Genomic DNA, 14,805 nt, shown 5'->3' with positions numbered 1-14,805 from the left:
GACCTTGAAGAGTGAGCAGGAGTTCATCAAGTTGATACAGAGGGAAAAGAACTCAATACAGAGGGAAAGAACTCAAGACAGAAGGAAGAGCATTGTGTATAGGCTCGGGGATAAGAAGGGAGTTTAGTGTGCATGGGCAATTTCAGGAACGTTTTCTGCCAGCCACGGTATGAGGGATGAAGGTCAGTTTCCAGGGATGAGATCAAGAACAGCAAGATCCCACAGGGATGTGAATGACATGGAAATGAGGGCAACCATTCTGGGTAATCAGGAAGAGGCAGGGAACTTGTACACAGGAACACTGTGACTCCATGTGCAATTTAGAACTCACACTCTGGCAGGAGAGACTATATCAGAGATGCAGAAGCAATGTTGGAGAATTAATTAGAAGGCTTTTGCAATAGGGTAGGAAAAATGATGAGGCCCAGTATTATGAGGCCATGGGGATAGAGAGGAAGGGAAATGTCTAAGGAAAAGTAGAGAAGACAGGTTGTGCTAATGGTTCATGTGTTAGGGGATACAGAAGATGTGGCTTCCGGGGCCTGGCTGGTGACTACACAGGTGTCAAGGAAGGTAAGATTGCAATGTGTTCCCTGATCTGTCACATAGAAAACCAAAGGAAAAGCAGTCATGGCAGAGAAGTAGGGAAGTAACCAGGTTGGCTGAGCAGGTAGAGAGGAGAGACAGTAAGTGTACGCTCTTGTTTGGAAGAGCTTGGTTGAGCCAAGAGTAAAGAAGAGAGGATGTGCAATGTAGAGAGATGCCAGGTGATGATGTTTTGGTTTGAAAATGGCAAAGACTTCTATGAGTTTATGTTGAAAAGCTGGAGTCAGTGGGAAGAGTGTAGTTGAAGCTCAAGGGAGAAAGGAGATAATTGAAGGAGGAAAGTCTCAATGGGTGAGAGGGATGGATAGCCACTCTCTTGGTCAGCTCCTGCCTCTACCCCTTTACCCTAGGCTGCTTTCTGAGTGATAGACTCAGGATGTCCCAAGGATGTAGTAAGATAACATTTTTAAAAGATTCACCCCACTTCTAGTATAAGCAAGCACTCAGTGAATGCCTTTATTCTGAGATGAGAAACAGGGGCCCATAGATGAGTCTAGGCTGTCGGCTATAAACGTAAGATACACTAGAGTGGCATTGACTGCTGGGAGCTTGTGGTCTGAGTACCATCAGTGAGAAGCAAACAGACGTGTCCAAGACAGGCAGTGACCAATATAGATGGTAATGAATTGTGCAGTGCAGGGCAACGTTGGCCCAGCCAGGTAAGAGCCTACCTGGGACAGTACCAAGTGCCCTCCCAGCACTAGCTGTGTGATGATTTGAAGAGAGATGGGTTGTTTATTCCTGGGCAGATGGGTGGGGAATTCTTGAATGCTGTTTGCAAGACTTCAGTAAAAATGCTTCATGAATTCTGCCCTGTCACAAGCGTGCATGAGCGCTGTGCTTTAGCTCAGGCCTAATGGGCTTTATATAGTACAGTACTGATTTTCTTTCATGTTTTAATAGAACCCGATTTAATATTTGCTTTCTGCTCTAGCTGCTTGCTGTTGACTGATTCAACACAGAATCCTTCCCTGGTGCCCCCCGACCTTGTTGTTATTCCCTCGTTTTGTGTTGGCATTTGATTCCTGTCTCCAGCATGAACCACTTTACACATGTCTTCGTTCAGCTGGTGACAGTCACGTGCATGGATTCTGAATGCATTACTATCTGAAGCGGCTGCTCCAGCAGACCTGCCATTCGAAAGGGGGGCTTCCGGGCAGGATTCATTTTTTATCAGTTAGACACTGAGGAGATGCAAGGCCCGGGCTTGGGAACCTGAGGCTATGATCTGTTCTGGTTTTGGGCAGCAGATTCTCTGACTTAATCTCAAAATGCCTAGTATTGTGGCCATTAATTCAGCAATATTTTGTTCTTCTATGAAGCACCAGGATTTTCATAGTTTTGCAACAAGGCATTTCAATTTTTGCCAGATTGTGTAAAGTAGCCATAACCAGAGCTTTCCTGAAGAAAGAGGCTGCCCTCTGTGAGTCCCAGTGAGCCTGGTTGGTTTGCAAGAGAAAGTCTGTTCAGAGCAGGGCAGTAGTTGAGAACGTGAGCTTTGGAAGCAGGCAGGTATTGGGTTTTTACGTGGGCTTCATTTCTTACAGACCTATGTGATCTATAGCCAGCCTCTTCTCTAAGCTTTACTTTCCCTTTCTGTTAAATTGAGATAATTATTGTATCTTCCTGGTAGGGATCTTTGGGGGGATAAATGAGGTAATGCATATAAAGCAGCTAGCAGAATGTCTAAACACACTCCTATGCTTTCTTATGTCATCGAGCGCAAAGTGGCTGCATGAACCTCTCCCATCCAACTCTGCTTCTTGTCTCCTGTGCCAAAGCTGGTGCAATGTAAACATGCATCTATTCAGGTGCTCTGGAAGCCTGTCCTACAGAGATACATTCCTGCCACCGCACGTATACCATATAGATCTCAAATTGTGTGAGATTTTGTGCAAGATTTCAGAATCTGTTAGGGCTTTTGGAAGAGCCACTCGTATCCCTCGACCCTTGAGTTCTACACCAATTAAGATTAAAGAATCCAGTAAATGTTCAATATATATATATTTTATTAACCCTCAACCTGGCAGGACAATGTGGCTTGATCCCGAGAACAAACAGCCTTAAACCCAGGTCCTGAAACCTTCTTTTCCCTGGCACACATGATCCAAAGAAGAAAAGCCTCAGTGAAGATGATTAAAATGGGAGCTAGGGACAAGTTGTCATCTCTGTTCACCTATTTTCTCAAAATGGATTGGCGCATACACATTTGGGGTTGGGGAAGGAGCGGGGGATCAGAGCATTGATGTGGATGGGAATGCACCAGAGGCAGACAAGAGAAATGCTAAATGAGGAAGTTTATGTCTAGCCTCACTGGACCTTTCTTTGTCTCCCTGCAGGCGTCCCATCAGGTCCCCGAAATGTTATCTCCATCGTCAATGAGACCTCCATTATTCTGGAGTGGCACCCTCCAAGGGAGACGGGCGGACGGGATGATGTCACCTACAACATCATCTGCAAAAAGTGCCGGGCAGACCGCCGGAGCTGCTCCCGCTGTGACGACAATGTGGAGTTTGTGCCCAGACAGCTGGGCTTGACCGAGTGTCGCGTCTCCATCAGCAGCCTGTGGGCTCACACCCCCTACACCTTTGACATCCAGGCCATCAACGGAGTCTCCAGCAAGAGTCCCTTCCCCCCACAGCACGTCTCTGTGAACATCACCACAAACCAAGCCGGTAAGTCTGGAGGCTTCTGTGCTCCTGTCTGATGTGTGGTTGGCTGTTTGTGTCCGGGCAGGGACACAGCTACAGCCACATCCATCCTGCCAGTGTGCTGTCAGGCCTCTGCCCAGGTGCGAAGGTGTCAGGTGATAGGCATTTGTGATCACATGGAGAAGGCAGATGTAGTGTTGCACTTCTGAGAATGAGCTGCAGACTAAGGGATTTTTTGTGCCCAGCACAAAAGCAAAGAGGTATAGCCAAGCCAGAATAGGACCTAGTGCTCTTCATTCAGCCTGAGCTCAACAAATGCTGTTGGAAAGATGGATGAAGAGATGGATAGACAGGAGTGTGAGTGGGCAAACAAGGGAGTGGGTAAGTGGATGGACAGATGGACAGAGGGGTGGGTAGGTGGACAGATGGATGGACAGACAGATGGTGAGTGAGTGGAAGCACTGAACGACTTTGAGAACAGGACCACCAACTATGCTTTATGGAAACCCAATGACAGAAACTTTTCAGAAATCATATGATAAAATCAATATTGCCTTTATTTTCCAATTAAACCTATGTAATTCAAAAGTGTATATGCTCCTTGATAGCTTGCTCTGATGAATGATACGCTGCTATAGAGACCTCAGATAGAGGGCATAGATTAATCCTGATAGCCAGCACATCCTGTGGCATGCACAGCTCAGAACACACTTTCTCCTCTTTATTTCTGTATCTCGCACTCTTCTGATCTTTTCTCTTTCATACTCTTCACAGCTCCTGCAATAATCTGTTTATTTTTATATCAATTTAGCCAGTTCATTCATGTACTCATTCACTCATTTATTTATTCATTCATCATAAGAGACAGTCATTTAGCATGTACTGTGTGCCAAGCTGTGGATTAGACACAGTGAGAGATGCAGTGATACTTGGACACTATTGTTCCTCCCATGAAACTCATTAACTGAAGCATTTACAGGATATAGATACGAAGCACAAAGCTGCAAGGTAAAATGCTGTATGCATGCAGTAAATACCAAGGGAGTTAGAGAAAAATGAGCAATCTCTCTCCTGGGGTTACTGTGCAAGGCTGCAGAGGGGAAGTGAATATCACAGGCACAGGCAATGGGGGTCACAGGCAGTGGACCATGATGTTATTTGGAATTATAGATTTTTCTCAATTAACAAATTCTAAGAGGACAGCTTGTTAGTAGAATAGCGGGAGCCAAGCATCTATCTCTGCTCTCTCTTCCTCCGTGTATCTCCCCCTCCCTGACCTTCTCTTTTCTACTCCATCCTTTTCTACTCACCTCCCCACCCTCAGACTCATTCTGCCTCTTTTAAAACCAGGCATCTTTGATGGCAGATGAATCTTGAGTTTAAGCTGTCAGAACTGAGAAGAAAAAAAGGTGTTGTAGGAGAGCATGTCTGTCCAGATGGCTGCGTGGTTGCTGTGTGTGTGTGTGCGTGTGTGTTCATGTGGTGTGTTTGTATGTATGTGTATGATCACGTGTTTACATGCATACGCGTGTAGTGAGAAAATAAGAGTGGAAGTGTAGAAGCCTCCAGCTGGTGACCACAGTCCTGGTGCCGTGGAGACAAAGGTTGTGGCATTTCGTCTCACCCAAAGAAAGGAGAATGGTAATTTCTGCATTATGTTAAACATGTAGCATGGGCAGCCTTTGTTAGCAGTATTTCCCTTGAGGAGTTTAGGCAGAAAACTGGCTGAAATATTTTAGTGTCCCAGCTTCTGGGAATGACAATCCTGCCAGGCTGTCATGTTACACTGGGCTTGGCTGTCTTTTCTCTCTCTCTAAGCATGTGCGAACAAACCTGCCACTTATATGGGTTTGCTTTTATTTCTGCCCTCCCTTCTCTTACCCTGCTATTCCCGAACCTGCCCATCTGCTTATCTTGCCATCTGCACCTTCCCAGACTGCAATGGAGCTGGGGGACCAAGGCCCTTGCAAGGAGCCCTGCATTACCAACTTGCAAAATATTCATTTTAATCCTCACCCTTTTGCTCCTCCATGAGCACACTTCTCATGTGCTTTGTTCCCCTCTAGCAGGCCCTTTAATCTTAATCATCCCTGATTTTGTAGTCCTAGTCTCCGTTATCACCTTCCAATCTGTGATTCCTCTTTGATAACTCTGGAATTTTGGTGTCAGAGAATTTACACTCACTGAGAGAAGGCTGCAGTTGCTTCTTGGTATCACATGCTTATTGTAAAACAAATATCAACTTGACCAGTGGTTCCTAATCTGTGGGCTGTGGACTGAGAAACAGGATGCCATCATACTGGCTTGATGAATCTATGTACAAATATAAATTATTTTCAACCAACAGATAGTATTTTTTATAGATGAGAACCTTCAAAGTAAAAAGGCTGAACTTCTGTGAGAACAGTTTAGAACCATGAACAGAAGCTATGCATTTTATCAGAGATGGAAGAGAGACTAAATAGTAAGCATCTTAAAAACTCTAATGACTCAGATCCATTAAGGGATGAGGCAGGTTGACCCATGTGTTAGCAATAGGTCATGACATGTCTAACCCCTTCCCAGAATACCCGAGCTGCTCCTCTGTGGGTTAGATCAAGCTCAGCCTTCCTCCCCTGGCTTCATGGTATGGTATGACCCCCCTCTGTGCCTGTGGCCACCTGTCCTACTGTTTTGGTCATACATAGGTAGATGGCAGGCAAGGAATTTGACCAGGAGAGTCCTGGAATCAGTCATTAAGTCAACCTCTGTTTATTGAATGCCTACTCTATGCCTGGAACTGCCCAAACTGTGAAGTGACTGGGGACTACTGAGTGGGTCCTGACTGAGAAATAGATGAGTAATAATTATTATAGTTAACACTCATGTTTATGTTTCCTTTGAGTTTACAAAGAATTTTGGAATTATGTGGACTCATCCTCATAATTACACAGTGACTTGGGGATTATTGTTCCTATTTTTCTGATAAGAAAGCAGAGCCTTAAAGGGATTTGGAGACTCTAGAATTAGAAGGTGATCAGCAAGATGTCCCCTGTCTGTGTCTGCGTTATGGTGTCCTGTCCTAAAAGTGGACAGTCCCTCTGGGCTCCCCATTTCATAGTCTACAACAATAGGCTTTTCTTGATTCCAAGAGCTGTGATCTAAGAAGAGACCTTGGAGATTTTTGCTATCATTTTTTAATGTCATCGGGCACATGGTAGATACAGTTCTTCACTCAAAGACAAGCTTGTCTGTTGAGTCCTGAGATTCAGAGAGCTTTCAACTTCTCCCATCCATGACCCCAATTATGTATATAGGCACAACTCTTCAAGGACCACGTATCACTTGGAGAGTTTCAGGACAGGATCCTTAACCAGTCCAAAGGCAGTGGCAGAGAACTGACATTTGTGAGCACCTCCAGTGTGCCAACCCCCACCATGTTTTTTGTTTTATTTTTTTGTTTGTTTGTTTTACAGAGGAGGTGGGTCAGATGCCAATACTTAGATCAGAGCACTTTCAAATTTGCTCAGCATCTCATAGCCAACAAATGATTCTGAGAAACATCATTTGCACCTCCCTAGGCTGCAGATATTTCTGAGAAACATCATTTCTTGACCGTGAGATGGTTTGTGGCCATTTTATCCTCGGACTGATGAAAAATCACATTCTAGGGGACTGTGTGAGTCATAAGCTGTCTCTACACTGTTGCCACATTGCTAGGCCACTTTAGCTGTCAAAAAAATGTCCATCATCTTTGGTCAGGATTGGTCATGAATTATGCAAGCTCAAATTTACGTGAGGTCTTCAGGGATGCATCCTTGCACTGAATACAGCTGCCATGAGTTTAAAATAGACCAGATCAGGTGCAACTCTCTCTATTCCAGTGGCCAAGTGATCTGCAGAGAGATTGTTATCACCACTAACTCCTGCAGTCACTCTCTGGCATCTGGCCCCAGATTTAGACTGATGGCCAGATCATCTGGCTGTCAGAGAGAATTAAGTGAATGAGAAACTTTACTTCTCTCTTCTGCCAAATAGACTCGGAGTGTCAAGGCTGGAAAAGAAGACCTCAGAGGAAATCTTGGGGGGATAAAAGATGAATCAGACCAGCATATGAACTTGGGGCTATCTAAGCCAAAGAGAACAAACTCAAAGACCCCTAAGGCCAGGCAGGTAATGGAGAGGAGCAAAGCAGGGCCAGGTACAAGGCAATAGGGAGTGGTGGGGACTACAGGGAACTGAAGAGAACAGACGCAGCCACTGCTCAGCTCCAGCAAGGGTTGCCATGCCCAGCACTGCCTGATTTTATAAGCTGAAAATCCAGATTTAAAATGTTGACAACTGATTAGGAAATTTTAAAGCACTTGGAAGCCAAACAAATCCAATTCTGGATTTAGCCTATTGGCTATGGTTTGTAACCTCTGACTCAGAGGGTGAATCTGATTAACCCAAGCCTTACTGCTGAGCATGCTCTGTTTTCCATTCTCATTCCACCATGGGGCAGTCATATTCCTCACCTCTGGGCTCATGGTGGCTGAGTGCAATGGGGTATTCCTGGGGTCCCTTCCCCTCTCTGCTCCTCACATGACTCATTCAAGTTCATTTAACTGCCAAGATCCTTCATTTCTCACCTATAAAATAGGAGTCATGATACCTGCTTCCAAGTACTATAGTACAAGCAAATGAGTCTGCAGATAGAAAATCACTCTGTAAACTACGCTATGGACTGAGAGATTAGCATCATTTCTGGGACTATGTCTTGAACTGGAGAGCAACTTGCTGTACTTTTTCCCCCTAGACTGTTTCCTTCCAAGGCATCTCAGTTTCTTTGTTTGGGATTGATGGTATCTGTGTCAGATACATAAGAGATACTGGTTTCTCCATTCTATGCTGGGAGGAGTAGGCACCAGAAAGGAGAGTGGCAAAGTCTGTATCCCAGTGAGCTAATGAGGAGGGAGGAACTGGAGCCCAGAACCTGGGTAGCCACCACTGGATGATTCTGACCCTCAGAGGAGCCCACCTATGTTTTCTCACTGTGTATTTGAAGAAGCAACAATTTCCCCCTTACTTGCATGATCCCATCAGCACAATTTATATCTGACACTTATATTACATGCAGTTCATGTATGGCCTGTGTGCCACTTGCATGTGGAATACTATTCATCATGCCCACAACACAGACACACCCATTACTTATTTTTCTTTAAAAACTGCTGTACTATTTCTATTAATAGTTACAACCTCCTATAGTTTGTCCATTGTAAGACACTTTTGAAGTTCTTAGACAATTAAAGTCACTCAGATACACTACTTTTCTTACAAAAGAATTACCTAGCCCATCAATTCCTCTGAATACATCATCTAATTTGCATTATTCCTTGGTTAAATATAGTATTTGCATGCATAAAGAATAATCTTTGAATATGAAAAGGCATTTTATGATATTGCAATATATTGAGCTCTTTGGAGGAAAGATATTATGTAAATCTCAAAATTAAATATTAAAACAATATTACACTGCTGTCTGTAAAAATGTAGAGTGTTAAGATCCATATGCTGAAGCCAGTTCATTTGTAAGGGCTGTTCTCATTGGAAATTAGCAGGCAAAATTTGCTCCAAAGCAGAGAAAAGATTGAATGAGAACTTTAAAGACTGAAATGACTTTAAAGAAAACTTTCACTGAAGTTAATAAAGAATTCTTAAAAAAACTTAAGCATATAAAATTTTCACTGTTCTTAATTCAATCTCATAGTTGTTTCATTGCTTTCTTCTCATTGCTGATTCTAGAAAAGGTTGTTTTTATTGTTTCTTAGACCCTGGTATTGAGAAGGAACTTCCAAGTGGCCTCAGAAAGCCCCTGGCCATTTGCAAACAATGATGTGTTCTCTATTGAGCTCAGAGGGTCTGCAGATGGCAGTGGCTTCTACCCTTGGCAACCTTCGATCCACTGACTAACGTCCTGGCTTCTATCCTTGGCAACCCTGTGGTCCTCCACCAGATAATGAGCTGTGTGGAGAATCACACTTTCTCACCTAACACCAGTTTCCTGAGGTAGCAGCCGCAAAATGCCAGGCACAGAGAGCCTTGATAAATATTTGCCAGATGGCTTCCGTCCCCACAAATGAGCATTAGTATGAAATGTTTGTCTGGGGAGTGGTGATGAGAATGTGTCATGGTGACCCGCCAGTAACATCTGAAGATCCCTCTCAGATCATTCAGATAATCTGGAGTCTTCCTCCACTGTGGCTCCTTGCAGGAACTTCGGGAATGCTGCTTAGGATGATGCTATAAGCCCTGATCCACTCAGAGGAACACAGAAAGACTCAGCCACTCTCAAAGGGATTGCTTTGTCTGTGCCCTTTAACTTTGGAAATGTATTCATTCACTTAACACATGCTTTATGACTGCTTACGAAGTACTGCTTTCAAGTACTGGCTCAAGGGTACTGCTTCTTAGGGGATCCCATTCACTCACCGACTTGACAAATATTTTTCAAGGCCTTTCTGCATGCCATCTACTGCTCTAGACACCAGGAACACGACAGCAAACATAACAGACAAAAAAAGTTAGGATGGAACCATGTGTTGTCGCCAGAGAGCATTTCAGTCTGTGGTGGATGTTGCTTCGAGTGACAGTATGTTGGATGGGCTATTTTATTGTTCAACAGACCAGTAGGAACTTCTTGTGGATCACATGCCGGGCCACACAGTGGTTGGGTATGGGACTTCTCCTTTCCAGGTCATGAGCAGTGGCTAGTGATGCTGCTAACAGCTCCAGAGCAGCCAAGAATGCCTTCACTCTGCTGGGATTACCAGAGGGCCCACAGGACTCAGGAACTTATTTGCTCATTTACTCTATTGCTACTGGCAATGAGACTGGAGGAAATTTCTTCCCCTATAGGATTTCACATCCACATGAGATTGTTATAACCCTTATTGCAGAGGGAACACTAGTTGGATTATGAGATAGTTGCTGTTCACTTTGTGAACTATCTCATGAAGAGATGTCTCATAAAGAGGCAAAGAGGATGGGAGGGAGGAGGGTCCAGGTGATCCATCTACTCCATGCTCCTGTGGCAAGTCAACTCCATGAGCTATCATCCCCAGGAGAGAGCGCCCTGTATTCATCCTGTTGACTATTGTGTCCAGATAGGTGTCTAGTTGGGTGCCTGAAATATAGAAAGCAATCAACAAATGTTCATTGAATGAACTAATAACGTGTTAAATAAATAGATGAATGAATGCTTCAGTCTTTCATAGGTAATCTCAGGCATCAGCAAATGGTGCAGCTTTAGCTGTCATTGTGATCCTTCCTTTATCAGGCATCTTTGGGTGGGGAGCTGTGATTGCAGTTACCCCCTACATTCTCCCAGATGTTGGTAAGACCCAAGGCTTCCTGTGTGCACTGCACCCCCAAACCATAACCATGGCTCTGTGGGAGCCAGTCTTCTATGACCTGGCCTGTCCTACCTCCCCCACTGGCAGGGTCCCAGCTGCTTGAACAAGCACAGGGAAGGTGTTTGGGATGGCATCCCAGCCCTGTTGTCATCCCCCGGCACGCCAGCCCCACGCCTGTCATTTTCACAGTACCATCCATGTTAAACAGGCAGGAGCACCAGGGGTTTCTGAATGCAGCAATTAACAAAACAGTAATCAAGCTAAGTGTTTAATTTCAGAAAATTAACATCTTCTCTGAGCGGATGTGAAAGATGGAGGAAAAAGGCACATTGAATGTTCTGGGTAAATAAAGGCAAGCTGGACCACAAAAATTTTTAAGGGAGACTCTATGCCAATCCCTCAGGCCTCAGGATTGGTTTCCTTCTGACAGCCAAACTGCAGGAAAACCTTAGCTGTAGAATTGAGCCCTAGGATTTTAAAGTATGCGATTCTTTCCTTTTTGCTTCCCCTTTTTTTGATGGTAGAGCAAATGCTTTCACCATTCAGAAGAGCTTGGGAGAAAAAGAGTCCAGTCATGCACCCTAGGAGTACATCTGCCCTGTGGAAACTCCCAATGTGATGTATGTTGCCCTTCTCTGAATTGTACCAGTTAAAGGCACAATACAGTGATTTCTTGGATGTGCATTAGTTGTTTATGTGCTTAGGCTGTATTTCTCCTGGCAGACTGAGGACTCCTGAGGGAAAAGGCCATGTCTTAATCCTCCCAGCCCTGCCCCGCAGCAATGTGTCCTATGCTATAGGATGTCCTGGCTGACCTTACACCATGTCACACTCTGGTGCTGCGTCCTAAACTAGTGGGCTGGTCTTTGTTTGCAGGAAGGGGCTTGCATATGGGGAAGGAAGCTTGCTAGGAGGTGGGTGTGCAGGGAACTGGATCCCTAGAAGGACAGTGAGGTCCTGCTACCATCTGTTTCCTCATCTGATGGCCTGGATGGGAGTGAGTGCCTGGGATAGAGAACTGGGAGGGCAAGGAAAGTGGCTTTGCATGCTGTGAAATCTGAGGCACAGTCAGGCAGTCTTGAGACTGTGTGACAAGGTACCACCAGTAGCCAGGGAGGCAGGGCTCTCAGAGTGGCATTGAGCCTGGTGCTGCCTGAGGAGCACTGAAAACGGTACTCTTACAGGGCTGCAGGCCCTCAGGGAGGACCTGGCCATCTGGCTTAATAAGCAGTGTTCCTTGAGTGGTCTTGCAGGCAGCTGACATGGAGAACAAAGACAGGAAAGCAGGAGAATGAGAGTATCTTTTGCCAGTATCCCAGGGGCTCCCAGAAGCATTCAGGGACTGTATCAATGGAAGACAGGTTCGGTTCTGCACGTGCACAATTTGTGGAGAGTTTAAGTACTCAAATCAGGATATTACTTATGCAGTTGGATATTCAGGCTTCTATTTTCTCTGGAAGGTGGGAAATAAGACTGGTTGCTGAGAGTGAAGTGGGAAGTATTGGGGTTGAAAGTTGAGAATGGAAAGGCTTGGCAGTGCTATTGAAGAGAATGGGAAATGGAACTACCCAGATAAATTTAATATCTGGAAAGTATTGAGAGCTCATTTGAAGTTGGTGATCACATGTTCAGAAAGCCACCTCTTTTGCCTCTTATGTGGCTTTCTCAGCATTATGTGGCTCCTGTACAGCAGGCCCTACAGGAAACGGATCACAAATATATCTTTGATTGAGTTTTGACAGCCATATGCTCTGAAAAGATAAAGGCAACATATGCCTAAGGGTTTGGGGAGTATTGCGAATTATGTTATGGTAAGGATGGAACCTAAGATCGATAATAATGGATATGAATAAAGGAGAAGGCTAATGCACTGGCTGGAAGTAAAGGCCAGGAGGGCCAGATGAGGCCAAAAAGAGTTGCAGTGGGCTTATCCGAAGTTGTGGTGAGGAAGCAGAATATTTAGACTTGTGATTTTGGAAAATCCAGGAACTTTAGGTGAAGCAGAGTCTAAATGTGCCGCGGGAATTGGCAGACATGGAAGAGTTGTGGAGGCCAGGGAACTGAGGGATTATTTTGTTCAAGTGGACATTGAAGTCAGACACAGGAGGGCAAGGCTGAGGGTAGAGGGGAAGACAAAGATAGAAGCTCATGCCTCCAGCAAACAGGGTTGTGGTGCTGGGAGGGAGTATATGGTGGTCACCAGACCTGGAGTGGTCTAGCCAAATGCCATTTTTGCAAAGGATGCAGGAGATGGCAAGTGATGGTGTGAAAGAGACAGTGGGGAGCAAGGATGACACACCCCACTTCCTGACCCTGAGATGTGCTGGATACAAAGTCAGACTGTCACCACGTGAGAGGGCTACAAGGCAAAGGTGTCCTCAAAGGACAGCTGCTCTTGATGCAGGCATGGAGTGAAGGTTCTGAGGGAAGCTGGTGGGTACAGGGGAGTTTCCTGATTTGTAAGCAGAGGGCCTGGGGTGGGGATGTGCTGAGTAGTCAAAGGGAAAGTTAGAATTAAGGAAAAAAGGCACAGAACTCCATGGGTCTGGTGATGTCCAGAAAGGGGCTCAAGAGTGGCCATAGCAGGATGGAAGCCCACTTGTGAGGCCTGGTGGGCTGCTCTGTGGAGGAGGGGCTCTGGACCTTCAGGCCAGAAGACTCAGACCTCCAGGCCTAGAGGAGGATGGTCACAGTGACTGCAGGTGCAGCTCCTCTGCCCAGTGTTGGTGGCAGTGATGTCAGCCTCAGGGTGATGGTGGTGGGTCCTCCAGCTACATTAGGGGTTGGGCTGAATGTGTGAAGGTGAGAGCCAGGTGTAACAGGGGCATACAACCTGTGGTGGAGTATCTCCTGTGGCCTCTCCACTGCTAGTGTTTGGAGTGGATTGTCTTTCACGATCAGTCATTAAACAGACCAAAGCTGCCAGTGCTCTGCTCTCGCCCCACACTTGGGAAAGGCTGGCTGCCCTGAGAAGAGGCAGAGCCCAGTGACATGCCCCAGCTGACCTGTGAGTACCGCTGGTTGTATCCTCAGCAGCCATCACAGTGCTTAAATTCCTGTGTGAAGAGTATCCTGCTCCACACACCTCCACAGCCTCCCATGGTTGCAGGGTCACAGAGGACAAGTTTGCTGTAGTTTTCACATAAATGGCACCTTCTAAGGCACCTTCTAATTCCCCCAGCAGGGAGGAGGAGCTATGGGAAAATGCCAGGTTGTAGTGACCCAGGAGGCAGAGGTGCCCCCAGGAATACATCACAGTCTGCTTCTTCCTCCAGGAACAGGGCTCTGCACACTTCCACCACAGGTGGGGACCCCTGATCTCCTTGAGGGCACAAGGGGTCCCAGAAGGCAGTGCCTATCCATTAGTGATGCTGATGCAACTAAAGGCCCTGCACCTCCATGCCTGACATCCTCAAGGCTCTGGAAATGCAGAGTGCATGAGTGGTGGGGAGAGGGCCCCACGCTGGTGACAGGTAAAGGAGGCTCCACTGTTTCTGACTCTGCACTAACCTTTGGGGACTTAGAGAAGTCATTTTCCCCTCTCTTACCTTCATTGCTCTAATCTATAAATTGTAAGAATTGACCAAAACTGAATGGCCTCAGATGCCCTGTCAAAGTTTAATATTCTGACTTCTAGGTTTCTAAACAAGCAGTTCTCAAACTTGAGCATGCATCTTACTCCTGTGAAGGACCTGTTAAAACACAGATTGCTGAGCCCACATCCAGAGTTTCTGATTCACTGAGGCTAGATTGTGCCCTAGAGTCTGCCTTTCTTACCAGTTCCCAGGTGAGGCTGATCTGGGACTACATTTTGAGAACTTACACGGTCAGATGTATGATCCCAATAAAGAATGCTACCCCACCCCCAAACACATACACGTCAAAGGTAAAATCAGAAATGAGGGTCTCTGCTATAAACCCACATTCCCAGATCCACCAACCCTCAGCCTTCTCCTGTCACCCCATGTCCCTTTGACATGGAATTGAAAAACTCTTAGTGGATGGATCAGTGAAGGAGGAGCCTGTGGCTGCCTGCCTTGGTGTGTGAGACTGAAAGCCAGGCCCGAAGCCCTCACTTTTTATCCCATTAACATCTCAAATTAAGCCAGAATTCCACAACAGCACAAAACAGGGCTGCACACCCAAGGAAGTCCTCTGTCCCCAGGTGACTC

At 45.7% G+C, this 14,805-nt stretch overlaps 1 protein-coding gene across 1 annotated transcript in view; it reads left to right on the top strand.

Annotated features, from left to right (window-relative positions):
• Positions 1 to 14,805, top strand: part of EPHB1 (EPH receptor B1) — a 436,638-nt gene that overhangs the window by 314,778 nt on the left and 107,055 nt on the right. Inside the window, exon 5 of the mRNA XM_032265843.1 lies at positions 2,946 to 3,281. Within this exon, the coding sequence (XP_032121734.1) occupies positions 2,946 to 3,281 (336 nt within the window). The remainder of the gene's footprint in view (positions 1 to 2,945; positions 3,282 to 14,805) is intronic.

The sequence above is a fragment of the Sapajus apella genome, unplaced genomic scaffold (genome assembly GCF_009761245.1).
Source record: "Sapajus apella isolate SASKATOON/1434 unplaced genomic scaffold, GSC_monkey_1.0 scaffold4, whole genome shotgun sequence".
NCBI lineage: Eukaryota > Metazoa > Chordata > Mammalia > Primates > Cebidae > Sapajus > Sapajus apella.
This window is presented reverse-complemented; position numbering and strand designations above follow the sequence as displayed.